Here is a 27955-nt window from a genome sequence, read left to right on the forward strand (position 1 = left end):
GAGAGCTGACCTAGCAACTATGCAGGTACCTCTTTTTCTTCCTTTCATAATAAACCTTTTTAAAAAGTAAAAAAAAGTTAAGTGACCTAGCACTTCTTTTGTACCCATACCCTCTAAAACCTTGGTACCAGTGAATGAGGAAGGATGTGTTCAGTACACCCTGTAAGTCCTTTCAAAAACAGATGTGAAATAACAACACTTAACACAAAATTTGAATTAACTTTATTTCCCCTACAGTCAACAACTTCTCTGCATTGAATTTTAAAGCAACAAAGTAAAATAAATTCCCCCAAATGACAAGGTATCAGAAATCCAGATTTAGTTACACTTTATTTGTGAAAATGTTCAGCTATTTTATTGGTCTGTAAAAGAACCATCATCTGGGTCAAAAATGAATTCTATAAATCAAAGGTATTTTACACTTTGGAAAAGAAAGTCAGCAGTAACATTCTCACTGAATATTGGAAATTACATTTTTCTTCATAAAAGGTACATACTATTCTGCACTTTTCCACCAAAAGCAGTGGTGTAAGTTACGCTTGTTTATATATATATATACACATATATACACACACACACACATATATGTGTATATATATGTATATATATAAAGATATCCTGTGGCAAGAAAAACCTTATCTCTCTCACTTTTACTAAACAACTGGAGAAAATTTTCAAGTCTATATAAAGTTGCCTATAAGCTGGAAAGTGAACACGTTCAATCTCCATTTATATTTTAGTGCATTTTTTGACAATTGTCACATTTTAATAAAAGTAAGAAAATGCATATAGCATTAAAGAGTGTTTCATCAAATGCTTAAGGTTTAAAAATATGGAGCAGAGGACAAAATCATTGTGATAGATGAAACTTGTGGGAGACATCTAGGCAAAGTTTACAAATCCTTTGTCATTTTGAAGTCACAAATAAACTTCAAAGGGGTTTTTTCTCAATCTTTTGCATGTAAACATAGTGCTAACCTCAGAACTAAGATACCGAGCCCCATTTTGGTAAGCAACATTCTATGCAGTTGCCATGATTTCCAAAGGATATAAATTTAGCCCTTGAATGAACTATGTATGAAATCTACTCTTTAAGTACCTGATGAATACAACTGCTAACAGCAGCAATAATGTGTCAACATAAAAAACTATTTAAATCAATTAGTTACTCAGAGGTCCATCTTTGAATCAGCAGCTTCTTCTTAGAACATAACAGTAAGCAATAGAGAAAGTACATTTGATGAAACATCCTTTGCATTGGAGAAACATGAAAATAAATATATTTCAAGGAAGTAAAATTCTTTCCTAATACCTCTTTCTCAGATCTGTACTAGTTACTGTTTTCAAGAAGATCGCATCACATTTTGTCATCTGTATTTTACATATTGCTATTTGGGTAATTCAAATAAAATGCAGGTCTTCAAAAAGAATGAAAACATTGACAAGTATGCATGTGCCAGGGACCAAATTAGAGGGTTCTTTGGTGCAATTAGTCCAAATTCTCAGATTTGAAGGAGTATGTACCAATAAAAAAAATCTGCTGCTAGACAGCAGTGCTCCGTCTTGCTTCACATTACAAATCGAAAACAGCTGTTCTCAATAAACCAATTTATTTTTTAAATCAGGCATTGCCAGAAAATTTTAACATTAATCTGGACCAGTGATGGTTCTGTACCCTCAAGTTGCTGTGAAACATGACATGAGCTAAAGGCAAAGACCGGTTCTCACAAGGACAACTGCTTCAAGTTAGAAACCAGAACAGTGTATTAAACAGTCTTCTTAGATATTTTCTTGCCTTTCTTAAAAACTAGTTTATTTTTAATGTAGCCACGCTTCCTTTTTGTAGTCTAAAAGGAAAATAGAACACATGGTATTAGTTGCAGGGTTCTTATTGATTTTCTCTCTCTCTCTCTCTCTCTCTCTCTCCTCTCTCACACACACTTTACTATATGGTGATATCATCTTAAGTTCTTAGCTCTTCCTATGGTTGGACTCACGAACTATTCTATGTTGAGATCCAAGATGAACTGAACTAGTTCTAGATGAACAGCCCCTAATCTTTAAAGTAAAAGCCTTGTAAAACAGTTCTCAAATGAACACAAAAACATACATTCTTTGCCATCAGGTGGAGGAAACCCCGTGTCCCATTCTCAACCTCGTAACTCTTAGTATTACAGTAATAATTACATTTCCAGGTATTACAGAATATAACACCGCATAGATCAAAGTGTTAATGTAGCCCCTGGCTTAACTACCAATGATAGCTAGCTGTGTTTCAGAAATAGAAATTAAGTTGGTAGTTCCTGGAATTAAGTTGGTAGTTCTCTGAAATGAATGACTGTACCCATCTTCAAATGAAAGCTAAATAAAATTACTTGGCACATTTTTCAACTTAAGTTGGAAAATAAGCACCTTAATATGAAAACAAAAGGAAAATACCTGTTTCATGATCATTTAAAAATAACTTGTCTTGGGCCCTCCCTGGTGGCGCAGCGGGTTAAAGCACAGCACTGAGAAACTAAAGCCACTTCCGCATGAGTTCAAGTCCGGCCTGCCCCAGAGGTGACCACATGGCGTGGAAGACCTCTCCTGACCCACCTGCTGCTTTCCTCAGCAGTGTACTTCGTTGATCTGCCCATTCTGCTTCCTGTTCTCTCTGGTGAAGCCTCTCACCACCCCTGAGCCTCTGGCCTGTACCCCAGTTCTGTATGTACAAATAAATCTTTAAAATAAATAAATAAATAAAAATAATTTGTCTTAACACTTTAAGATCCCACTAAAAACTTTCAACAGATGTTTTCTGGTATAAGAAACATATTATAATAAATATGGTGGAAGAAACTACTGTGTTTGCAATGTTAGAATCCTATAAATCATAAATTATGTCAACCTTTCATACCCATAAATACTGAAAAAAAAATAATTTATGGAATCAAATAATTTACTGCACCATTAAAGCAGTGGATTAGCAGGGACTAAAGACTCAGAGGTTGACCACTCAATTAAATTTTCACATTTAAATACAACTTTTAGATGAAAAGTTTCAGAAAATGCTACACTTTTATTAGAACAATTTATACATTTTTTCCTAAGGGAGAAGGACACAAGGTAAAGTGCAATCCTCTTAGGGTAACAAAATTTAGTTACTGTAAACTTGTTTACAGTAAACGCTCCTCATTAACAAGGCAAAAAGCAAAAAAAATTCAGGGGTACAAGTCCTAAAATTCAAACCAGGGCTCTCCCTGGTGCGCTGAAGCACCGCATTATGAGGCTCTCTGAAGCCACTGCAGCAGGAGTTCGATCCCCAACCAGGGAGCTGACCCACAGGGCGTGGCAGACCTCTCCGGACCCACCCGCTGCTCCCTCAGCAGTGTATTTCAGTAGATCTGCCTGTTCTCTTCCCTGCTCTGTCTGTGGTGAATCCTCTCACCCACCACACTTGTTGCCTGTACCCCAGAGTTCTGTAAGCATAAATAAATAAATCTTTAAAAAAAAAAAAATTCAAGCCAGTTCAAATTTTCTTTATCATAGTAATCTAGATATTTCAAACAAAAAATCTTTCCTAGAAGGTTTTATAAAATGCCCAGGTTTATGTATGTAACTAAGCCCTCACGGTGTTTCTTCTCAAAAAACATGTGACCCATGCAAAATAATCTTTTCTACAGCCATAGACTATAACTCCTAGTACCTCAACCATGTCAACTTTGCAGGGACAGACGGACACATACCTCCAAGCCCCCAAAAGTATATAAAGGGAGTGGGGAGATGAAAGTCTATTAATAAACAATCCTGTAGATCAAGTACAGAAAAGAGAAACCAGAACCTCAAAATCCATGTTTGATACTTGACATTATGTTTCAAATGGCATGTTTTGAGAAAGGCTCATTTTTATTTACTCATTTTATTTGGGGAGATTCTGGCAAAACGTAAGAGGTCAGATTAAGAAAATTCACTATCATTAGACAAGTTCAAAGGCCTTGTCTTTCAGAAAAATTGGACCTTAATTTGGTTTTAAATGTCTTAGGAGCAAATACTTTTATTCTAGCAGCATTTGCTTTGACTTCTGTGTTGAGTCAGTTCACTGGCTTTTCTTAACACAAATGAGAAAATGAGTTTGAATTTGTCATTTAAAATGCCACTAGTAAGAAAATCTGATATGACTAAGACAATGAAATCAGTAAGGTGAGAATTAAATACACTACCCTAAGTATGGGAATCTATGTCGGGCACAGAAGAAATATTCACTTAATTTCTCCTTACATATTATATACCGCTTTTATAGTACAAATAAAAAACATCATTTTAATATATTTGAGTATTTTAAAAGTAATGAAAAGGAGTATGACAACAATTTCAAGGATATAAAGTAAATGACCTGGGCTATGAAAGCCTAAATATCTTTCAAGATTTAAGGCTGAAATAAACCTAATAAGTATATGGGTAGTAGCTTATCTGACTCCTCATTTCAGTCTCCCATAGCAGGCTACTTATATACTCATGTTTTGTAACCTTTTATAATACAGATTAGAACTATCTGGCTTAAGTGAGTAATAATGATCTCTAATAAAATATTTAGTAAGAAATGAAGCATTATTAAATGATCATCATCATTTCCGTCTATAAGCTATGTCATGATAATTACATTTAAAAATAATTATCTTAAGTGATTTTTTAAATCAGGACTCAACTAATTCAAGCTTACATTTTATTCAATGAATAACAACAGCTTTCTTAGTACAATGAATAATATAATGACATCTTTCTTTGTACTAAAAAAGGGAACATGAAAATGTAAATTTCCTTTGACCAAAAGATGAATAACTAATCACAATACCATCACCTGAGTTTCTGGCACATTTACTTTCACACAGGTTCAGAAAATGGCCGTAGATATACTTTATGAGAAGCTCTTACTAACAGTAATGGCACTAAGTCAAGTCAGGATGCCTCAGGAAAATTTCAGCCTGGATCAATGATTAACCACTATGCTATCAAGAGTAAATTGATGCTTGGGATATGAAGTGCTGTATTTGAAAGAAATTCCCCTAGAAGGCTAAACTGGTATTTACTTTACACACACTTAAACACACACACACTTATATACTTAAAAGTCAGTCTTAATAGAACTGGAAGGGAAATTTGTTAGCAATTTTCAGTAATTCTTTCACACAAACGAACAACCTTGATTTATCGTCTTGTAAACATGAATTCACTTAGCACCTACCTTCTTTGACAAATACTTCTGTTTTGGGAAAATGTTGGTGACTCGAGGTTTGTGGTCTAGTGTCTCCCTGTTATCAGGTGCTTTCACTTTATATATCCTTACTAGCCAGTGTTCTGATGTAAAGGCCTCTTCCAAATGCTTGAATTTAATGTCCTTGTTTCCAATCTCAGCATTACGTGTTCGATCAAAACCTGGTGGTGTTCGAAAATCCAACTGTAAAAGTGACATTAGTATTGGATGTTAACCACATTGAAGGCAGTAAATGCTATCATCAAGGCAGAAGTCTCTCCCTTTGGGCTGGGAAAACAGAACCGGAGCAAAGTAATGTATATATGATCTATAACATACATGTAAAATTTTGTACACATAGCATACATAATGTATAATACATAACACATGGAAAAAATACATTGCTAACCAAACAGAAAAAAATCAAGATAATAGATAAGAAATAAAATAAAAAAATAGATAATAATATGTCATAGACCCTCTTAGAGTGGATAAGTAGTCTGTAGGCATATAAAAATCGAAACAAAGTAAGAAAATGCATCAAAGCCCTTTTTATATAAGTATGCAGAGAGAATACACAGACGGGAATTCAGTGTCGTAGGGCCTTGCACTATCTGTTCAAGGTTTTGGCTTCAAGGTTTCTTATTCCACTCTTTCAAATGGCTCATTCCTTTCAATCATTTCAACCCAAGTACCATCTCTTTCAGACAATATTTCTTCAGATTAGTTGTATTCCTTCACCTTTTTACTCTACAGTATTCACTGATACAGTTTCTATTTATTTTTAAAATTACCTATATCCTCTACCAGGATATAAGCTGCACGCAGGTTTTATTTTCTTTCAGAGCGTAGATTTATCTCTCCAGTGCTGTTAAAAAAAAGCTAAAGTGGGGCCCTCCCTCGTGGCACAGTGGGTTAAAGCACAGCACTAAGTAGCTAAGCCACTTCAGCATGAGTTCGATCCCCGGCCCCGGAGGTGATCCACATAGCATGGCAGGCCCTTCCTAACCCACTGCTGCTCCCTTCAGCAGTGTACTTCATTGATCTGCCTGTTCTGCTCCTCACTTTGTCTCTGGTGAATCCTCTCACCACCTATGTATCTCTGGCTTGTACCCCAGTTCTTCATGCATGCATGAATACATACATACATAAAGCTAGAATAAGCAATGATACAACTTCCTAAAAGTAGGGTCTAGAAAAGAAATTTAAAAAGCTAAAAAGAGGGAAAATGGGAGAAAAGACATTTTAAGGAATCCCCAGACTGTTCATGTAGACACATAAATGAAAAACAATTAATTGAACCTTAAAGAGAAAAAAAAAAACCCAGATCCATTCCAATGAAGAAATAACCTGTTCCTGCTTATCTATGAAATTAAAACTTCAAGTTTAATATCTACTACTTTTGAGTATGTAAGGCATCAAAATAAATGCATATTTATTCAAACCATCCAGGAAGATGGTTTGAAACTATTGCTAAAGCTTTGACAGAAAAAAAAAAAAGTCCTTTGATGCCATCATTACCATCTTTACCCCACATAAGTCCTTTCTGTTCACTGGTAAATAGAAAAACTAATCTTTGCTGCATTTTCTGTGGTGGTTAATTATTATGGCTTACGTGTTTCCTTTTTAGTATGAGTTTAGTGAGCTGGCAGTGACCTTCCAAAGATAATCTAAGCACAAACAAAAACCTAAATCCAGCGGTGATATGCTACTATGTGTGTGTTTTTAAATTTATCTGCAGAGTAATTCCAAATGAATAATCATGAAACATTATCATGATTCCTGGTATTTGTAAAAAATACAACAATTTTTCTTCCACCTTCTAATATAAGCTTAACCATAAAGCAAATGTAATCAGAAAATTTTCACTGCACTGTTAGTATGAAGTTATAACTTAGTATTATAATCACATAATCTAAGAATAATAAAGAATCAGTGATATAGAATAATCAGTCTAATTCACATTATATACATAAAACAAAAACAAACCCAGGGAAGAATGTGATTTGTACAAGGGTTACTTGACCTGCTAAGAAATCAAATGTTATCAGAGTGAGCCCATGAACTGTTCATTTTGCCTCTTGACACATTCACTTTGTGGGCCTTTCAGCTTTTGTACCACCTTTCTCATTTTCTAGGAAACTGAGCCAGCTAGTACTAGCTATCTGTGGTAATAGCAGTGATAGCATTGTATAAAATTTAGCCCTCTGATTTCAAGACTTCTCCCACCAAGAAGCAAAGTAACCTACCTAAGACCACTCTGTTCCCTATATAGTAGATCTTGACCTTGGAAATATACTATACAAGAAAACATGAGGCCAAATGTAGGAGTGTCAAGCAAAGGCTGGATTTAAGCATAGTGTACTATTTTGGAAAGAAATCTTTGATCTAAAAAATTTCTCATAGAAGTTATAAAGTAATTTAAATTTAATGTTGAGTCCCCCTTTTGTCCCCCAAAAAAGAATCTCTTGGTAAGTACATTTTTCCTGTAGAGCACAACCAAAACATCATTATCTTGTTTTCTAGAGGCAAAGATTTAAAATACTTTTGAATAAAAATTTAAGAAAAACAGATGTAACTAACCTGCATTTCTCCGAATCTGTAGTATGACATTTTATACATAAGACAATTCAACAAAGTGGGGGATCCTGCTTTGTCTACACGGAATTCTCCTTGTGGGGTGAAATAGTCACTTTCCTATAAAAAGGAATCCATTAATTTGTGTGTCAGTTTCTGTTTTACACATTCAAAGTTACAGGTTTCCCTTTAAGTTTCCCCGAAAGAACCAGCTTTTGAGTTAGTCTCATAAATCAAAACTATAGTAGTAAGAGATTAATTTATAAATTCAAATATTATTCAAAAAATAAAACTGCATGGGCTTTTTACAGCCTGAGGCAAAAACAATTTTTGGAACTAGGCTCTAGTTCTAGGAATGATAATATAGTATATACAGCGACTGATTTTGTAAGACTATATACTGATACACATCTATATGAACCCATATAATGTTATAAACCAATGTTTTCTCAATAAAAAAAATCCATATCAATAGTTTATAAGAAATTACATACAAAGAAGAATAGCAATCCTTGGGGTGAGAGAGGACAATAAAGGCCAATAGATTTTAAACCATGTTCTAAATCTCAATAACTGAAAAGGAATGGTGCCGACACCTGTTTAGTATCAGGCAGGCTGGCTTTCTCATACTGCCCATCCTCACATCTATTATTTCATTTTAGAGTCTTTCTAAGTGGTCTTTATTTTTCCATATGAACTCTAAAACTAGTTCTTTATTCTGGAAAAATAATGTTTAGAAAACTTCTGTTGTAATTTTTTGGGGGGATTTCAGTGAGTTTATAAATTAACCTCTCAGAAGGCAAATCTGCCATATTTAGGAATTTATCCTACAAAAATACATCTTATGGAAAACAACAGATGTAGAAAGCTTTGAGATTAAAAGAGATAACTTGATTGTCCATCAATAGGAACATGTTTAATAATGGCAGATGCACACAACAGAACACACTGCAAATATAAAAGAAAGAATGAAGGTGGCTCTTTATTGTATATGGAAAGATCACCAAAATACATCGATATTAAAAAAAAAACTGGGGTATTTATTTTACTACTAATTATGTGTTTAAAAAGGATCATAAATAATAATAATCAGGGACTTCTGGGGAAGGCTTTGTTATTTTATTTTTGAATGACATGAATATATTAATTACTCAAAAAGCTTAAAAATACTGCCTTTATAAACATAAAAACTTAGGATTTTTTTAAAAGATTTATTTATTTATTCATATAGAACTGGAGTACAAGCCAGAGGTGCAGGGGCGGTGAGAGGATTCACCAGAGACAGAGTGGGGAGCAGAACAGGCAGATAGACAAAGTACATTACTAAGAGGAGCAGTGGGTGGGTCAGAAGAGGTCTGCCTAGCCATGGAGGTAACCTCCGGGGCCGGGGATCGGAACTTCAGGGAGGGCCTAGGATTTCTTTAAATGTTAAAAACATATTTGGATCGATCACACCTGATTTTAATGCTGCTAAAACAAATCCAAAAATGAAAGTCACATTCTAGGAAAATCAAATTAAGAGTAATCTAAGGAAATAATGTTTATCATAGTTAAGGGAAAATATAGCATTTACATTTAAAGAGGAAATTAGGAGCTTTATCATCTCTCTCACATGACATCCATACTTAGTTTCCCCAAAGATTCTTTTATTGTGGATGAGCAGTGACCCTTACCCCTCATTTTTTGGCCTTTATGATGCAAACCATAATTTCAGTTGCCAATCCTCTGTAAATCACAAATGAGTACAAGAAATACAGAAGAATCTTAATCTACCTACTAACATGTGATTTCACAATGACAGCAGACATATATAAATACACCAGAATAGGGTTTCTAGAGAGGTGACAACTCTGTGGTAGGGAAGGTATTCCAAAAAAGATTATACATGTACATGTCAAGAAAGTCAAGAAAAGAAAGCACAAGGCAAGCTTCACAAGACAGATTACACAAGTAGAGTGGAAGAAATCTGGTAGAGGAACAAGAGACCAGAGTAAAGGAAAGCAAAGTATTAAGAAGCTTGGATTTTATACCAGTGCTTCATTATAGAGATTATTTGGTTATTTTCATCTATCAATAGTACAGATTCTTGTAACAGCATCACAAGTAAATTACTGCAGGCATCCTCACTAGTGGTAACCTAAGGTTGCCTAAAGCCCCATTATAACACAAGAAAACCTAGTGTTCGAATTATCTAATGCCGACTAGCCAAAGATAACTTTGTTCACAGCACCACGGTGGGAATGGCAGTTTCAAATCTAACTCATGACTGTCTGTTGTCAAGACCCTTTTCCTTAATCTACTGAAGGCCTTTAAGCTGTAAAGTAACATCACCCATGTCTTTCTAGATCAGAAACAATTTCAAGGTTACTGCTCTATTTTAGGCAGTAATGTGAAGAAATAAAATGCTGCGAAAGAGTAAAGTTAAGAGTCATGTCAAGGGATTGCTTCACGGGAAAAATGGAAGTGCCATGCATGAACTTCACAAGTTTTAAATCTGGAAAATGTCTACTATCTATAATAAAGTCAGGATGATGGTCTAATTTCTGGGCAGAATGATGAAAACATATATGATACAATTAATAAGTAAATTATTGTAAGGTGGAAAAGATCTAGTTTCTTACTCGAATGTCTTTTGGGTGTTCCCCTTCAGCTATCCTAACCATCCAGAGAAACTTGTTAATGTCATCACCAGAATAGCCAATCACTCCTCCAAAAATAACCAAAACATAATCTACATCCAGAGTCCTCATGATTTTATAGGCTGCTGTTTCATTTGAAGACATAGCTTTTCCCACCTATAGAATAAAACAATGAGAATATAAGTACTCAATCCTATATATGCTAAATATAAAAATGTATGTATCTCAAGACAAAATTATTTAAGAGCTTGATTTACATGGTGCTTACATGGTATTCTTTTATATCATAATCACTGGCTATGAATTCAAGAAATTTCTGAGTACCTAACTTTACCAAGTCATAACATATTTCTATTATTTGGCTAATAATTAAGTCTTATGAAATTGATACTACAAGCAGACAAGTTTACAAGACATAGTTTTCATAACCTCAAGTCAGGAGTGACCAGTGGTCTAGCTAACACAAACAGACAGGTTATCAGACATATGATCCATAGCTACAACATAAATATAAACAGAATTCATTTAGTTAAGTTATTCAAAATTGTTAAAGAACAGAGAGGTGATTATATTAATTTATGTAAATCACTTATTGGAATTTACATGCCCATAAAATATGGTACATTGCTTTATATGCTTGCAAATTTTCTTGATTTACAAAATGTATAAAACACAAGTCAGATGTAGTAATTTGAAAATTTTCAGGTTTTGGTTAATTCTCCAATGAGCTAAAGACATTAGATCTGCCACAGATCAGCCTACAACTCTGAATGATAGCTAAATACCATTCTTAATAAATGAGTATAGTTTGCACTCACTTTATTGAGTAAATATGTGAAGTGCCAATTGAGAATTCAAGCAAGCAAAAAATAATTGCATTATCTTTACTTAATCAAGTTTGGTTGCTAAACAGCAAATAGAAATTAGCAATTTTCGAACTTCTGTTTATCAAATTCTTACCAGTGCTATGTGGCTGTTATTCCAGGTGTTATTATCCACCAAAGTAGTTCTATTAGCCATTCCAGCTATCTGATAACCATAATCCCACCAAGACATCACTCGGGCATGTTCATCTGTATTTTGCCTTAGCCAGAAATAAGCTTCTCTGAAATCATCTAAAATATTCCTGGTGCTAAAAATAAACAGAGTTTCTTAAAATGAGATCTTGTTAACATGTAAGAGGTAACAAAAAATTGGGTGCTAATCTACTGAATAATTTTAACATCTTAAGGACAGGAATTAAAAGCCTCAACAAAGGGTGACCAAAGTGGGGGTGGGGTGGAATCAGAAGCTGGGGGAAGACAAAGGCAATATATAATCCAGCTATCCTTAAATTTTAGTTGCATTGTAGTCACCTGGAGAGCATTAAATTATAGATTGCTGAGCCCCAAACGTAGGTTTCTGGTTATGATATGATGATGTCGAAATACAACACTTTGGAAAAAAGCTAATAATGCATATGATTATGGATGCAGAGACATTTTGAGAACGAGCATGATGTGAGATTATTACCCACCTTTACCAAAGGGGATGGACATAGGGGGATGAGGGACAGTCCCCAAGAGAAATGTGAAATTCAAATAGTTTTATAAACATTCTCTTTAAATTCTGTCTTTTGAGAGAGGAATAAAGGGTAAGTCTAGAATCCTTTTGCAGTCATATTATTTTCTTACCCATCATGATTGTAAGAAGCTAGGACCACACTTGGACTAGAATAGGCATTGCTTGTGACCCAGGTACAATGAACTGCAAACATCATCAACAGCATCAGCATCAACATGGTGACAATGCTTTTTATATTAGGGCCTAATCCCTCTTCAGTTTTCTCCTGTTCAGTTACATGCTTCCTCACTTTACCTGCCTAAAGATAAAAAAAAACTGATTAGACAAAATTGTTTGAATGCTTCATTAAGACACCTAAGGGGAAAAGTAGTTAACATATTAATTTAACTCTTTCTGACGAAAAATGTAAAGCCACTGAGTATATATTTCTTTGTGGGCAGTGTAGTATTTCCTAAAAGTCATCCACATAAATTAAGTCAAATGGGAATAAGAAAGCTGCCTTTAAATATACTCAACTCAGTGCCAATCAAAAGCAAATTATCTCCAGCAAGAAGCTGCTCTTAAACAAAACTGTCCTTTTATTTTAATTTACATACAAAGGAGATAACCAAATGGCCTATTCTGACAATTCTCTAATATAATCTGAATTCCTCATCCTGAAAATGGCAATGTACATTTATAATTCAGATCATACAGGATTTTACTATAGGAAAAACGTGCATTATCAGAACTAGTCTTCGTCCTAAACACCTTTAGACTTTTAAGATTATATTTTTGAAAGAAATAACAGTAAAAGCCGAGTAATAGGCACTAACTGCAAAGTTAAATCACATAAAACCACCATAGACACAAAAGACAGTATGTTATTTATCAAGTATATTATGAATTATACTGGTTCTACTGTAATGGGAGAATTTTCAAAGTTAGTGCTTACAGAAAAATTTCATTGCTCACTGATACTTAAAAACCCAATTTGTAATCAAATTCACAAAATTTACTATAGTATTTAAGACACCTGCTCTGATTCTTCCAAGTCTTTTCCACTCCAGCACCAAAGTAAATCACAGCGTGTCAGTCAGCCTCGTTGCCAATACTGGAGGTTTTTGTTTGTTTTTCAAGATACTGTCTTTACGATTCAATCAACTATCAAATTTTAAAATACAAACTTCAAGGATAAGTACTTGTGCACAGGCCTTAGAAGGGTGCTTGAATTCATGTAATTTAGTAGAGCAACTGATTTTTCCTCTCAAAAAATGGAGAGGTTTTAAGATAAAACCTGACCCAAAAGAATCTTTTCTCTGATTACATCCTGTTTTCTCATGCTGAGTTAAAAAACCAACTGTGACTTAAATTTTGGGGAAAAAATAATAGAGTGCAACTAATAATGCCACAGTACTTCCAAATTCTTATTTAATGTTTCTTCATAGGCATAATTCTTATGGTGGTGGAAAATAAACCATATTTACATTTTTGATCACCTACCTTATCATACAAATTTCCTGGGTTTCTTTTGTCATCCTCGTCACTGCTGTCCTCCACAGGTGGGTTTTCTCTTTTCATATCATCCCCCAAATAGTGCTCAAAAACATTTGAGAAGGCAATTGCAGACAGCATACAGACGACAGGAGTCAAAGTCAACATCAGTCGCACCATCACACCAGCAAAGTAGACAGCACTGATGGCATACAGTGCAACTGCGAAAACAAGTTCTCTTATAACACTTCCTTCAGAAAAGAAAATCTCAACGAGCTGAACTAAATGTTTAATACACATTATAAACCAAAACTTAAAAATAGAAAAAAAAATGTCACTGAAGCAGCTATACTTAAAGTGATAGTAGTGGACAACTAATTTATCAACCCTGTTTTGAAATTACAACTAGTGTGTTGCCTAAGTACTGTACATTAACAGTTTAGATAAATGTTTTATGATTCAAATTTAATTAGCTATTATGAGCAGTGAGACAATGTATTACTGTCAATAGCAATACGTTATAGAAAATCTACCGCCAACATACAAAACCTAGTTAATTACACTGTTATGTAAAGTAAGTGTATAGAATCAAATCTGACATAAAGCTTGCAAGAACAGGATGTGAGGAAAATAAAATTTACAGCCAAAGAACGAACTTTGAAAGGAATTACCAACAGACTTTAAAATAAAATTGAAAGTAATTTCCAATAGCCAGGACTTCCAGATAATGTGCTACACCACAGGGAAAGCTCTTCCATTTCACTTCTGGCCAAAGGCTACGTATTTTACAAAGTCCCTGAGTTATTGGAGCTGTTAACTCACTTGAGCAAATTAGAAGTTATTTTTCTTACTAAAAATACATTTATTCTACTATATTCTTACGTGTATGTAGCTCAATAAATTTATGTATGCACACACCTAAATAATTACTACTCACACCAGAATATGGAACATTTTTAGACTTCCTTGGAAGGATCCCTCAAGTGCCTCTTCCCAGTAATAACTGCTCCTCACTTTCCTGAAAAGGTAATCGCTATTTGGACTTCTAAAACATTAGTTTTTCCTTTCTTTAAATTGAAAGATATGAAATAATATAGAAAGGCTCTTTTTTTGTACAGGCTTCTTTTACTTACCCATGCAGAAAGTCTGATCCTAAATACCTGGTCTAAATAGTTTTACTTTAAGTCTTGTTAGCTGTGAATGTACCCAAATATATCAGTGAAGATGGTGTTTACCTAAAAGTGATTCATACTCCATTACTAAATGTACTTCGAACTGAAATAAGGTTGATGGATGGCCCTGCAAACTTATTCCTATTAATCAGATCTAACTTAAATGAAGACTATACTGTTAAAAATGATAACCTTTAATTCTCAGCCATTTATAATATCAATCTCTTATAATAATAGCCAAAATGAATTTAAAGAAAAATTTATATACAAGGCTAGGTTTAAAATTCCAATATACATGAAATAAGCTCACAGAATTTTTCTTAGTTAAATAAGCACTTATGCCACAAAGGGAAGAAATTTATTTTGAATAGGAACAGTCAAGCAAATAAGAAAACAAAAAGCAATAATCAATAACAAAAGTACTTTGATTTATAAAAAATTGCTTACCAAACACTCTTTCATCGTTGATATTTTTAATGCAGAACCATAGGCCTGCTGGAAAGGTACACACAAGAATATGTAGATCAAAGAAGAAAGAGACCCAAGTTGTGGGTTGATGCTCAGACACTGATGCAATAATTGGAATGTGTATTTTTGCATACCTGGTATTAAAAAAGGTAGTATTATTTAAATGATAAAACAGGAGCTTTTAGATTAAGAAATTCTTTATTTTAATGTTCATACTTCCCACACCTAGTTTAAAAGTATATTTCAGTGTAACCAGCTATACTAGAAGTGAATCTGATCTATACTGGTAAAATTAAAGCCAATATACCTTTCCTAAAATTAGGAGAATTACATAAGGCCGGGCAAAAAAGTGTTTGTTCTGACTTGTGATACAAAAACTTTGTTCAAATAAGTATCTGTTCTGTAGCTTAACTTAGTATTTCCCACACTTAAAACAACTTTCACTATCTCTTGGACTTAATACTAGCAGAAATGTGTTATTCTATCAAATTGCCACATACCTTGTTAAACAAGGATATGGTATGGATGCAGGTGAGGGAAATGTAAAGGATGGGACAAAATATTCCTGAAATGCCCTGAGATTTCAGAGTAGTCTAGTAAATTTTAGAAAGTAAAAACAAACATGACTGCCAAAAAATTTAACCTAGTAATTAATTCAACCAAATCAGAATAACTGTAACTAAGGCTCTCCCTCCAACTCTGTAATGATATACATAAGGCTGATGGCTTATGCCTATGTCTATTAAATAGACCTGAACATGAGCCCTCAAGTTATCACATCAGAAGGAAGACTCATTCAATACATTGTGATAGGTTTTTAAATACTGTTACACCACAAAGCAAGAGCAGAAAAATAGGGCGATAAATTACTCATCAATAGATATACTCTTATAGTTAATAAAATATCTTGAGACAAGGGGACTATTTTAATTGAATCACTGTTATAATGGCATTTTTAAAACACAGCTAATATTCTCTTTATATTTGACTGATTTATAAATAGCACAGAATTTATTAGTAGAAGTGGAATGATTTTTTAAGCATTATTTTTGATCTATAGCATATGGTTTATAACATAGCACCTATCCTTATTAAAAAACTGCCAAAGATGTAAACCTTTAATATGCCAATTAAACAAAAAATTAATCATTAAAACTGCAGGAATGTTATCTCTAACATTCTAACAAAACTGAAAGAAGTTGCCCACAGAAACAGAAACACATGACTTACATATTTTATGGAGGATTTATTCCAAAGAGGAATAGTAACAAAGATAAAATACAAGGGATTCAACAATCATTATAACTAGTATATGCTAAGAATTTGAGAAGTGTTGCCTAAGTACTTACGGAGATACTGATACTATCAGAATAAAGGGATGTCTTAACATAATCAGGGTTAATAACTTATCTTCACTTACCCAGTGTCCCACAATGAGTAAAATCTGCCACTCCATGGTGCAATGTAACCTTGTAAGGAAAAAAATGTAAAGGAAATTAATATGCCTTAAACATTCTTTAAATCTATTTTTTTTTGTTTGCTTTATTGGTTTTGTACTTAGTGATTATTTCACATTAATATAAAGTAGTATTCAAATAATTTCGGCTTTCTTTTTTAGGTGCTAACATATTTCATAGAGATTAGCAGATCAGATAAAAACAAATATCCACAGAGATTACATTTCCAGAAAAATTCTATAAAATTTTCCAATTCTTAAACTTTTAGCTGATTTAAGTAAAGGAAGACATTAAGATAGCACTAAGTAATTATATATAAAGGGACATTTTTAAAATGTAAAAAAAAATTAATTTTGCTAAATGGTCTAATCTACTATATACCAAATTCAAATAAATGACAAATATGATTTTACATATCATGCAATTTGCTCTTGTAAATCACCCTCTATTATTTGAGACAGGATGGTACACAGTTTTAAAGATAAAACCCATTAAAGAATGTGACTTGTTTTCTAAAGACTAGGTAAGTCAAGATTGAAAAATAACTTAGAATCTAGAAGCAGACAGAAAGGTTGACTGTTTGAAAGGAGAGATTACAGACATGTGAGAGAGGGCAAGCAAGCAGTAGGTTAACATGAGAAAGCTTTTATACAGTTCACATCTCCTATTCACTGATGAAGAGAAGGATGCTTCAAAATGGATTTATCAGAGCAAAGTTAGTCAGCAAAGTTAGGACAGTGTTTAATAAAAGCCAAACAACTGCAATGCTAGTCAGACTGTAGAAATTTGAATATAATTTTATATTGTTCACAAAGAACAAAAACACAGTATTTGACCTAAGATACATGGAATTATGTACCAGATTAGTAAAAGAATAAACCCTCTGAATAATAATCCAGAGACAAGATCCATATTCTGTACTTGATGACACCTACCTGTATATGTCAAATAGATGACACTAAGGAACACAGCACCTGCAGCGAGTGATACACCCAAAAAGAAAAGGGTCTGGAACTCTTGTTTTGTTAATCGGTCTCTTAGATATTGCAAGAATGCATAAGCTTGCAGCAATGCAAAAACACCTAATTAAAGAAAAGGGTCATATAAGTAAATAAAGCACTTTTCCAAGACCATTAAAAAATGTTGATAATTTTAGAACATCTTGTACCATTCATATCACCTAACCTACATTTCCATGAGTTAATCAATTAATCATCAAAAAAAAATTCTGTTACACATTTAAAAAAAAGGTGATCAGACTCAACCATACATGGACCAGGAAAGATAAACCCTACTTCAATAACTGCGGTATTTAACACATTAAATTCCTCCCTCTGTCTCACATTTTAGTGACAGTTTTTAGGGGAGGGACATAAAGGAAACATTATTGAAAATAATTCTAAGATTTACTGACTTAGATCAGGAAAATTCTGATACTGTTAACAGTTGAGTGACAGGATATGATCTTAATTACACTCTTATACAAGACTCCAAATTAAAACATAGCAATGGGTACTAAGATAAAATTAAAGACCAGTAAAACATATCATTTTATCATCAAAATAGTAAGTATATCATCTCAGATAGTTATATATGATATTTATAAACTGTCACACATAAAGAACGACCCACAGATTTCCTATGGGTCATGAAACTTTTATTTACAATCCCTAACAAAGTTTTAGTCACAGATCTCCCATTATCTTAGTTTTGACCCAGATAAATGGCAAAACACTCTAATTATATACACCCTGCTTATATGGAGTGGAATTATATAACTTTATAATCAATTTGAAAGCTATTAATTCCAGTACATACAGATAAAATATTTTAGTGAATTGTGAGGGACATAAAAATGAAGTGTTCCATATAATTTGCTGAAATGGACTCAGTAGCTCAGTAAAGAGGTGCTATAACACTCCTTAATATTGTTTATACAAAGCAAATATAATTTAGCATTTGCCAGTAACAGGTTATGCAAAAAAGGGCCATTTTTGGGAACACAGTATGAGAAAGCTGCAATGCTACTATAATATTAACATTTTATTGAGATGCCTTAGAACTAGTATGAAAAATTTTTTAAAAAAGGAAAAACCACTCTTTTTCCTTGAAGACTGACTAGTCATACGTTCATATATTCTTTATAATAATAATAATGATAATAATAAAATTCTTCTTACCTGCAGCTGCCATATGTTCACTTGTTCTGATTGGCTGGAATCCTACAAAGGGTATCTGCATGGATAATATTAAACCCACAATGTAGAAAGTGCTATATGCTATAAAGACAAAATAGGAAACAAGGATAATTTACTACTACCATTGAGCACTTAGAACAAGTATTTACATAAAACAGAATCTTGAAGGGACTACTATTTGATATATACCTGACAAACATTACAGATCATGAATTTTCTATTTAAAAACAAAACAAAACAAAACACTATTTTAGGTAGTTTATTTAACCACTGACATGACCCAAGAAGTTATTAGTATTTAAATGAAATAAGTAAATCATTCTTACTGGCATTAATCTAAACTAAGTATTACCTAACAGATAACTTACCATCACATATAAAAGTAATACTATCCCTTATGTATTTTATACCCTTTTAGTACTTCACTAAATAGTAAAACAAAATGTTCATGTCTGCCCACTGAATTTTTTGTGATTAAAGTAGAGGAATAAATACACAGAAATAAAGCCACAAAAGAGTAATTACTGACTTTAGGCTGTAATAGGAGAAATCTATTTGTTCCTAGGACTGAATATTATAGTACTTTAGTTTATACCAACTAAATATACAGGCAAAATGGGCAGGAGTTACAATTTGTGTATAGACTTGTTAGCATTTAGGTGTTCACTGGTCATTAGGAAAATATTGAAATCACTGTAATAACATCTAATTCAAAACGAAGACAACGATCTGAAACAAGTTAATATTAGAAGTATTCCTTTTTTGAAACTTACTTAAGTCATTTTATGAGGTACAGTCAATATTTAGTTGTTGGCAAGGAAGCACATTTAAAGTGATAATATTGAGGGTATATTTTACTACAGATTAGAGTATGTACGTTACATAGTACAAGCAGCACACAGGACACACTCAGTTGAAAAAGAGTATTTATTCTTAAAGGAACACTTTCTCAAAGTTGAAAACTTCAATTTAAAAGTGTATCTTATGTCTTAAATTAGCACTTCCTTCCAGGGGAAATTATTCCAGTTTTTCAATGAATTAAAGCTGAATTTGACATAAAGAAGTCCAGCTAATGTACGTGGAATGATTTCTAAGAACCCAAAGCATAGAGGAGGTAAGGCACCAAAGATGGGAAAACTTAGTAGGGAATGCTTGTACACTGTCTATCAAATTGTAGAAGAACTGCAAACTGAACAGCACTACACAGAATGAATATGAAAGTATTCTGTCTTAAAGAAAAAAAGCAGTTATTCCTCAAAGCCTTTAAAGTTAATCATCATGAAAGTCTACCATTTCTTATGAGCTATTGCTATGCAACTGCGAATGTTACATATTGAATTTTTAGTTTTTCTTTCCCTATTTTAAATTGTTAGCAATATTTTTTATAATTCACTATTATGAGTGAAATACTATGAAAATGAAATAACTATCATTTCCAATACTGGAGGTATAACTGAATGAAGACTTAAAAGTCCCAATTCTTTTTATGCATGTTTTACAAATTTGACTCCTGTTTTCATAATGTTGACTCTAAGAATTTTATGATATGTAAAAACATTCAAACTTCTTCAATAATGAAGTGATTTTTTGGTACAAATGCATTTGTGAAAGGGAACATGTCTCCTGAGAGTTTATTATTTAAAAGTGCCTCAAAATGTGTTATTTGTGTTTGCTTTTCAAACAAATCCCATTTAAAAGTATAAATGTCTTTTTAAAAATTCTAAGAATTATCTGTTCCAGAATTATGCTTTCAAGATTTTGATCTTTCGGCATTATGATTTGGGAATTTCAGGTTTTAGGTATTTTGTTGTTCAGGATTTTATATTTTGAGATTATGACCAAATCCAATCAACTTAATTTCTTCTCATAAAACAGAGAAAGTAAGAATGAGACACTAGAGTAGAAAGAGTGAAGTGACTTAATTATAATGAATAAACAATTTCCACTGCAAAATGTAAACATGCTTTTCTCTAGGCTATGTACTACAGCTTCTAATAGTGTGCAAAAAATAGCCTCTTTTACTAAATTACTCACATACTAACTTCTTGTTATGGACATGATATTCTAAAAATACAAAATCTTTTTAACTCTACCCTTACAAAGTTAGGTATCAAACTGAATTGGGGAAATGAAAAATGTACACAAATAACCAAATATAATTAATCACATGTACATGACTCCAGTGAAACAAAACTCTAACTCTGTAAGACATTAACAAGAAGTAGGTAGCATTGGTATCAGTGTCTTAATGGTCTTAGAAGACATCAAACCCTTAGCAATCATTTCCCACCAATTTTCTTTAGAAATTTTCTGGGAGCTCTAACCAAACTGTATCTATTACAGCTTTTAATTCCTCCACATTGATCTACCACGTTCTATTGTTTAAAACAGAAGAGTAAAGTCTCCCATCACAGTTGTGAACTCTCAGAAAATGCATACCACCAATGTTGTAAATCATTTATTACATCATGAAAATGTTACCACAGTGCCATCCTGTGGAAGCACAGTACTGGCATTCATTATTGTAGATCATACCTCCAATGTGTTAGAGAATTTGGGGGGGGAGGAGGGAAGAGATCATTAGAAAGATATATAAAGGCCATTATTCGTTTCCTTTTTTTTAACCAAAAACTTTTCTCTGATTTGGCAAAAGCACCAAACATTTTCACTGTACTAAGGTATGTAGGGGGTAGGTAGGATCACATTATAATAGAATAGATGGTATACAAATGCGTTTTCTACAAAGCAAATGCCAATTTCGGTGAACACTAGGTGATGATTTATAACACTGTGCATTTGAAACCTATATAGTGTTATAAGCAAATATAATATTTTAAATAAAAAAATTTAAGCACTGTAAATGTCCAATCCTACTTAGACTAAAATTTTAAGTTTTGAGAAGCTCTGGCAATACCAAGGTAACTTTTTAAAAGACCTTCTCCCTGACAAAATCGTACAATTTAAGACAATATTCTTTTTATGCTACTAAATATAAAGGATTAACCAAATAATCCTTTGTCTCCCTCCCTTCTCTCTTAACTAAAATAGTATTAACACACAAAAGGGGGGTTGGGTGGGGAAGTACTTTAAAAATCAAATCAATATTGCTTTACATATAAAATTCTTATAAACCTTTAAATCATATTTAAAAATATTTGATTAGTAAAGATACTATACTCTTGGATCACTATGAACCCTCCTATATGAGCAGGGTGAATGAAGCTAAGAAATTTACATACATTAAAGCTTTAAAAAGTATTTCCCCGGACCAGTGTATGATTAAGTCATATATGAAAAATATATAATAAAATAACATACAACTTAACTGGTAAACATAAAGAGAAAAATACTTTCTTTTCCCAGGATGCAATTCATGATAAATTATGTAAAAAATGAGTCACTGAGGGCCCTCCCTGGTGGCGCAGCGGGTTAAAGCACTGCACTAAGAAGCTTAAGCCACTTCCGCATGAGTTCGATCCCCGCCTGCCCCGGAGGAGATCCACATGGCCTGGCAGACCTCTCCAGCTGGCCCGCTGCTCCCCTCAGCAGTGTACTTCGTTGATCTGCCTGTTCTGCTCCCCACTCTGTTTCTGGTGAATCCTCTCACCCTCCAAATCTCTGGCCTGTACCCCAGTTCTGTATGAATAAATAAATAAATCTTTTAAAAAATGAGTCACTGAGAAGCTATTTTATAAACTCTGCATTTGTAAAAGCAGCAAGGACTCATTCAAAATACACTTACTTACAACTCAAAAACATTCCGTTCTGATACCAAAAATGAAATTCAACATACAATATAGCAGGAAAAAACAAATCTAGAAGAAATAAATGGGTTTTGAGTTCCAGTTCTATCAAATGGAAGATGTTCATTTACTTTCTGGCAGTGGTTAATGAGGTAACATCAAAGTATAATGAAAAATATGTATCTGGTATGTATGTTTAGAGATTGCATGAGAATCTCATGAAATATATAAGCAATTTTTACATATGAAAAATATTAGACATTGTTCTTTGGTAAACTTCTAGGCCTCTAATAGACTAAATCTGCCACAATAAGCAATAATAAATATCAGCAAATACGTTTAATCATAGAGTAAAATGAACATAGTAAAAATAACAGAAATTGTGTCATCACCACAAAGTTTAATGATTCAAGTCTATTAAACACAGAAAAAAAGGGTCCAAAATGGAGTCTTTCATACCCAGTCCCCAACCAGATTTAATGCCAATTGTAGTTTCAACTCTTACTCAAATGTCATACTAACCCAATCAATCAGGTGTCGCTTAGTGGGCAAAGATTTATTCAGTGAGATAATCTGAGTAAGAACCTCTGCCTTCCCTGAGGGAAGATGGCTTTACCTGAAATAAATTTTCTATTGCTAAGAAACTTGTCCCAATCTCTTCCTGTTTATAAATACCTTCCTGTTTTATATAATCCCCTGGAATATGGTGATAGGATATTGTCCAATGCATGCATCAAGCCAATAAGATCTCTAAATTTGTAAATACTTTAACAGGCCCTCCTAAGGTAGCCTTTTTAAAAATGCAAACTATCATAAGTAAGGAGGCTTCTAAATTCATTTAATACTGCTAAGAATCTGTTAACTTCTACTACACAGAAGCAAATCACTTGGACTCTAAAACAGATACAATTCTCAAAGAGAATAGACCCTTAAAAGTAAATCTCTCTCAGGTCTATTCTACATTAAGAGCATCAAATCATTTATGACTTCTGTTTAGTTTGTACAACACAATGATTTTTTGTTTCTATTTACTGAGAGGTCTTTTTGATCAAAGTAATGACTACTAGGTTAAGACCCTTGTTCTAAATATCCTGGTTCTTAGTGTAAGACAGAGTACTTCTTTGTGAGTTAATAGTGAATCAACAGTGCATGCTTCAGAAACAGCAGTATCTCCCTCTAAAGGTGTACTTGAAGTAAAATTTTCCCATCAAAATGAATCTCTAAAATACCCACTTGTGAAGTTGTGTAATTTAAAAAATCCTTTAAGTATTCTAATGTTTCTAGTTATACCACAACTTTCCAGCTACTTTTAAACTCTATGAAAGCATAAAAATCACCTATAATATGTCTAGACTGACACATGAGATTAAAAAAAAAAAACAACAACAAGAATGGTAGGGTAGAGAATTTGAATACTTTGAATTACCAGAGACATTTCCAAATCTTTTACACATACATAACATCTCTAAACCACTTTATTCTCCTTCCCTCTGGGAAAAAAAAATATGCTCACAGGTAAACCAAAGTACAAGGCAGTATTAAATTGCATGATTTCTTAAAGGAACCACAGAAATTCTAGTCACCAAAATACAAAGCCATTTCTCAATTTTTACATACAACTTGATCTTTAGTATAACAATCAAGGGTAGATGGATATGCTTAAGTTTTCAACTCTTAAGTAGAAAATACTTTTTTCTCTTCAAACATTTTTATGTGGCTACTTCTAACTTCTTTGGCTCTCCCTCCTCTCCTTGATTCAAGGAATAGTTCACAAAAAGCCTATCCCTCAATTTTCTACTGATTTCTATACCACATACGTTAAATTTTCATAACTCACAAAGTCTTAGAATATTACAATAAACTATTAGCTTATGTCCAATAATCATTGTCATGTCTTTCCAAAACTAAAAACTGAAAGCTAAAAATCATAGTTTAACCTCATATTCTCCTTTCTGAGTCCCAAAGACTCTCTTCAGTGTTTCTTCAGGAGAAGAGAAAGTAATCATAGGTTGGCATATTTCAACAATGAAGTATTTATATGATAGGTACATGGTTTTGGAGATTTTGAACTTCATGGGTTGCTGAGTCCAAACATCTAAGTTCATGCTTCAGTTCCATTAAAAGTCACATTATTTTGTGAAGTCATATGCCAGAGACATTTTATGGGGGTGGAGTGGGGAATGGGATCAAAAACAGTGGGGGGAGGAAAATTCACAGGATTATGGTGATGGCACAGTGGTGATCTGGTGATGGAAAGCCCATGGGGATTACAGCTGAGATGGGAAAATGCACAAAATGATGTAAAAATAAACTATTTTAAAAAGTCACATTATTTTGAACAAATTATGTTTTCTCATCTGCAAAGTAAAGATAGTAGCATTATTTACCCTCCTCCAAAGTGTAGTTATGAATATTAGATGAGTTAAATACATGAAATGCAATGTTTGGGGCACAGAAGAACTTGATATATTAATCATTTCAGTGGTGCTTGTCATAAAAAAATGCTGAATTGACTATAAATATACTGTGCTTATTGTTCTTTTTTTGCTTCCAATTGGTACAACTTATACTCTATAAAAAAATTTGCCCTTCAAAAATTTACCACTGAGTGGACCTTATGTCCACAAAAGAACCACTCACTATCTGATTTCTGAGTATTTTCTCATCCTAAAAGGAATCCTCAGCCTCCCACAAACCAATACTACTCACACCTCTACTCCCCACCTCCTTTCCACAAGCCTTGCAATCACTCAATCTACTTTTTGTCTATTTTGGACATTGCTATTTTGCTTTTTGTGTATGGCATATTTTAGCATAATATTTGCAAGGCTCACAATGTAGCATGTTATTAGTACTTTATTTGATTTTTATGGCCAAGAGATAGTCTACTGTATGGATATACCATGCTTTATTTATCCACTCACCTGTTCATAGACATTAAGGGTTGTCTTCATTTTTTATCTGTTGTGAATAATGAATATTGCCATGAACATTAATGCACAAGTTTTGTTTTTTGGTGGATATATATTTCTGATTTTCTTATACCTGGGAGTAGAATTTCTGGGTTGTGGTCCTCCCTGGTAGCCCAGTGGGTTAAAGCACTGCACTAAGAAGCTAAAGCCACTTCTACGTTAGTTCGATTCCTGCCTGCCCCGGAGGTGACCACATGGTGTGGCAGACCTCTCCTGACCCACCCGCAGCTCCCCACAGCAGTGTACTTCGTCAATCTGCCTGTTCTGCTTCCCACTCTGTCTCTCGTGAAGCCTCTAGCTGCCCCTGAGCCTCTGGCCTGTACCCCAGTTCTGTATGCACAAATAAATAAATCTTTAAAAAAAAAACACAAAACAATTTCTGGGTTGTATGGTAATTCTATGATTAAGTTTTATAGGAACTGGAAACTACTGTTTTTTGTTTTTTTATTCAAATAAGCGTTATCTTTGTGTAATGCTTTCCAAAATAATTATCATAGGCTGGTGTATTTACTAAGACATTGGTTTCAGATGACAACTTTTCTGCTAACTGAAATCCCTAAATGTTCTCTCTCTACTATGGAAAATGAGCTGAAAGATTACAGATGTCATCTGTCACTAAGCACCTTATCAAAAGAAGTGTTTTTAAACTGTATAGAAAATAAACACTTTTGTACTCAGTTATATTATGATCTGTTTGTGCCCCCCACCAAAATTCATGTTTTAAAATCTAATGTCCAAGTTGATTTTAAGAGGGGTCCTTAATAAGCTAAATAAGTCATGGAAACTAAGAGAACTACTATCTTTTTTCAAAAAGTCCCATGAGCGTTTACTCAATCCCTTTCACATGTGACAACAAAGAGAAAAGGTGCCAGCCATGAAACAGTGAGCCCTCACAAGAATGTGATCATAACAGCACCTTGCTATAAGGACTTAGGGCCTCCAGAATTTGGTGGGAAAATTTTCTGTTAAAATTTTCTACGTAGTCTATAGTATTTTGTGACAACAGTCCAAACAGACTAACAGTTTATTTCATATATTACATTCAGAAAGGGCTTTCAAAAGCTTAATAATTTGTTTACCGTGAGAATGCTCAATCTCTTACAGTGAGAATACTGAATTTATATTTATGTTTCTCCTGGTGGAAATGCCTAGTCCTCTCCCAATTTGTTAAAAAGAGCTGACAAATACTAAATCTTAAAAGTAATTACTACAAATCAAAAACTCATTGAGGAAAAGTAGTTAAATGTAAAGTAGATAAAAATGCTTGACACTCCTTAATATAAAAGAAACATCAACATAAATTTATTTTTACCTTTTCATGGGTATTACTGGCAAACAGAAATGTTTGTTCAATGAATAGAATGTATATAAAACACCTTTTAGCAGCTGATTAGATTCCAAAAGTCAGGCCACTTACCTATGTAGACTCTTTTGCTGTATCTCTGCATCAGTAACAACACAAATACATGCAGTGGAATAAGGTTGATAATAAACACATAACCACCCCAAGCAGAGACCTATGGGTAAATAAATGCTAAGTTAAACAATCTGTTTCCTAAAACAAGAAAATTATATTTGTTATGACAACCTAAACATATAATTAGCAAATCTAAAGCACAATTTTCAGCAATTTTGAAATACTTATGGGTGGATTTATATATAACCCATAACAACCTATTTCTTAATTTTATTGAGATTGACAATTCCACAAAACTGGTGGTTTTTTTTTTTTACATTCACTGCAGAAATGTTCAAAGTTAATTAAGCTTAATAAAAATGTTGAGAATAGTGTGATCTGTACATTGGCAGTAAAAAGACTACTATAAAGATAAGGGTTTATAGGATAAAGATCATGAATTATTAAAGAAAGAGATGGCTCTCACTTCCCACACAACACCTCCCCATGCCCACCTATTTCAATGATAGATTTTTGCAAGAAGTCTCACTAAGAATTAAGAGCAATAAATGTTAGCATAAGTGAACATCTCAACTAAAGGAAATACGAAATGATCTGGATATGCTATGAGTCTCAAAATAAAGGATGTACCTTGAGTATAACTTTCCTACTATTAAGTTACAAATCAAAATCCCATTTTAATGTTTAGTCTATTACAGAGTTAGAGCATCTGTTAAAAATAACTGTGTGTTCATGTCAAAATAAAAAAAATCTGAAAATAAATGGTTACCCTCAACTAATGAGATTTTTTTTTTGAAGTACATTCAATAGTGAGAAATGTAATGTCAAGATCTAAATATTTGGATATGCTCTAATAAAGCCTAAAAGAATCATTTGTACTAAGAGTTACTTTATGAGGCTATCTGCTAACATACATACTGCCTAAAATATATCAGAAATATCTGTGAGGGAACTTCATTTTATAATACACAGAACAAGGTAGTTTACTGCTTCAGTCATAAGCATGGCAAAAAAGGGCAGAAGCATGAAAAAGTGATACTGAA

At 33.3% G+C, this 27955-nt stretch overlaps 1 protein-coding gene across 2 annotated transcripts in view; it reads right to left on the minus strand.

The window, feature by feature from the left end:
• Positions 1-205: 205 nt before the first annotated feature.
• STT3B (STT3B, subunit of the oligosaccharyltransferase complex (catalytic)) overlaps positions 206-27955 on the minus strand; it is a 69847-nt gene continuing 42097 nt past the window's right edge. For both annotated transcript variants that reach the window (XM_004676358.2, XM_012720524.1), the window contains exons 6-17: positions 26913-27012; positions 18763-18861; positions 17518-17664; positions 16546-16594; positions 15105-15259; positions 13495-13706; positions 12123-12310; positions 11410-11581; positions 10432-10605; positions 7817-7930; positions 5225-5437; positions 206-1847 (exon numbers count right to left, since the gene is read on the minus strand). In XM_004676358.2, coding sequence (XP_004676415.1) covers positions 1767-1847; positions 5225-5437; positions 7817-7930; positions 10432-10605; positions 11410-11581; positions 12123-12310; positions 13495-13706; positions 15105-15259; positions 16546-16594; positions 17518-17664; positions 18763-18861; positions 26913-27012 — 1704 coding nt within the window. In that variant the 3' untranslated portion in view covers positions 206-1766. The remainder of the gene's footprint in view (positions 1848-5224; positions 5438-7816; positions 7931-10431; positions 10606-11409; positions 11582-12122; positions 12311-13494; positions 13707-15104; positions 15260-16545; positions 16595-17517; positions 17665-18762; positions 18862-26912; positions 27013-27955) is intronic.

The sequence above is a fragment of the Condylura cristata genome, unplaced genomic scaffold (assembly GCF_000260355.1).
Source record: "Condylura cristata isolate star-nosed mole 26May11 unplaced genomic scaffold, ConCri1.0 scaffold00004, whole genome shotgun sequence".
NCBI lineage: Eukaryota > Metazoa > Chordata > Mammalia > Eulipotyphla > Talpidae > Condylura > Condylura cristata.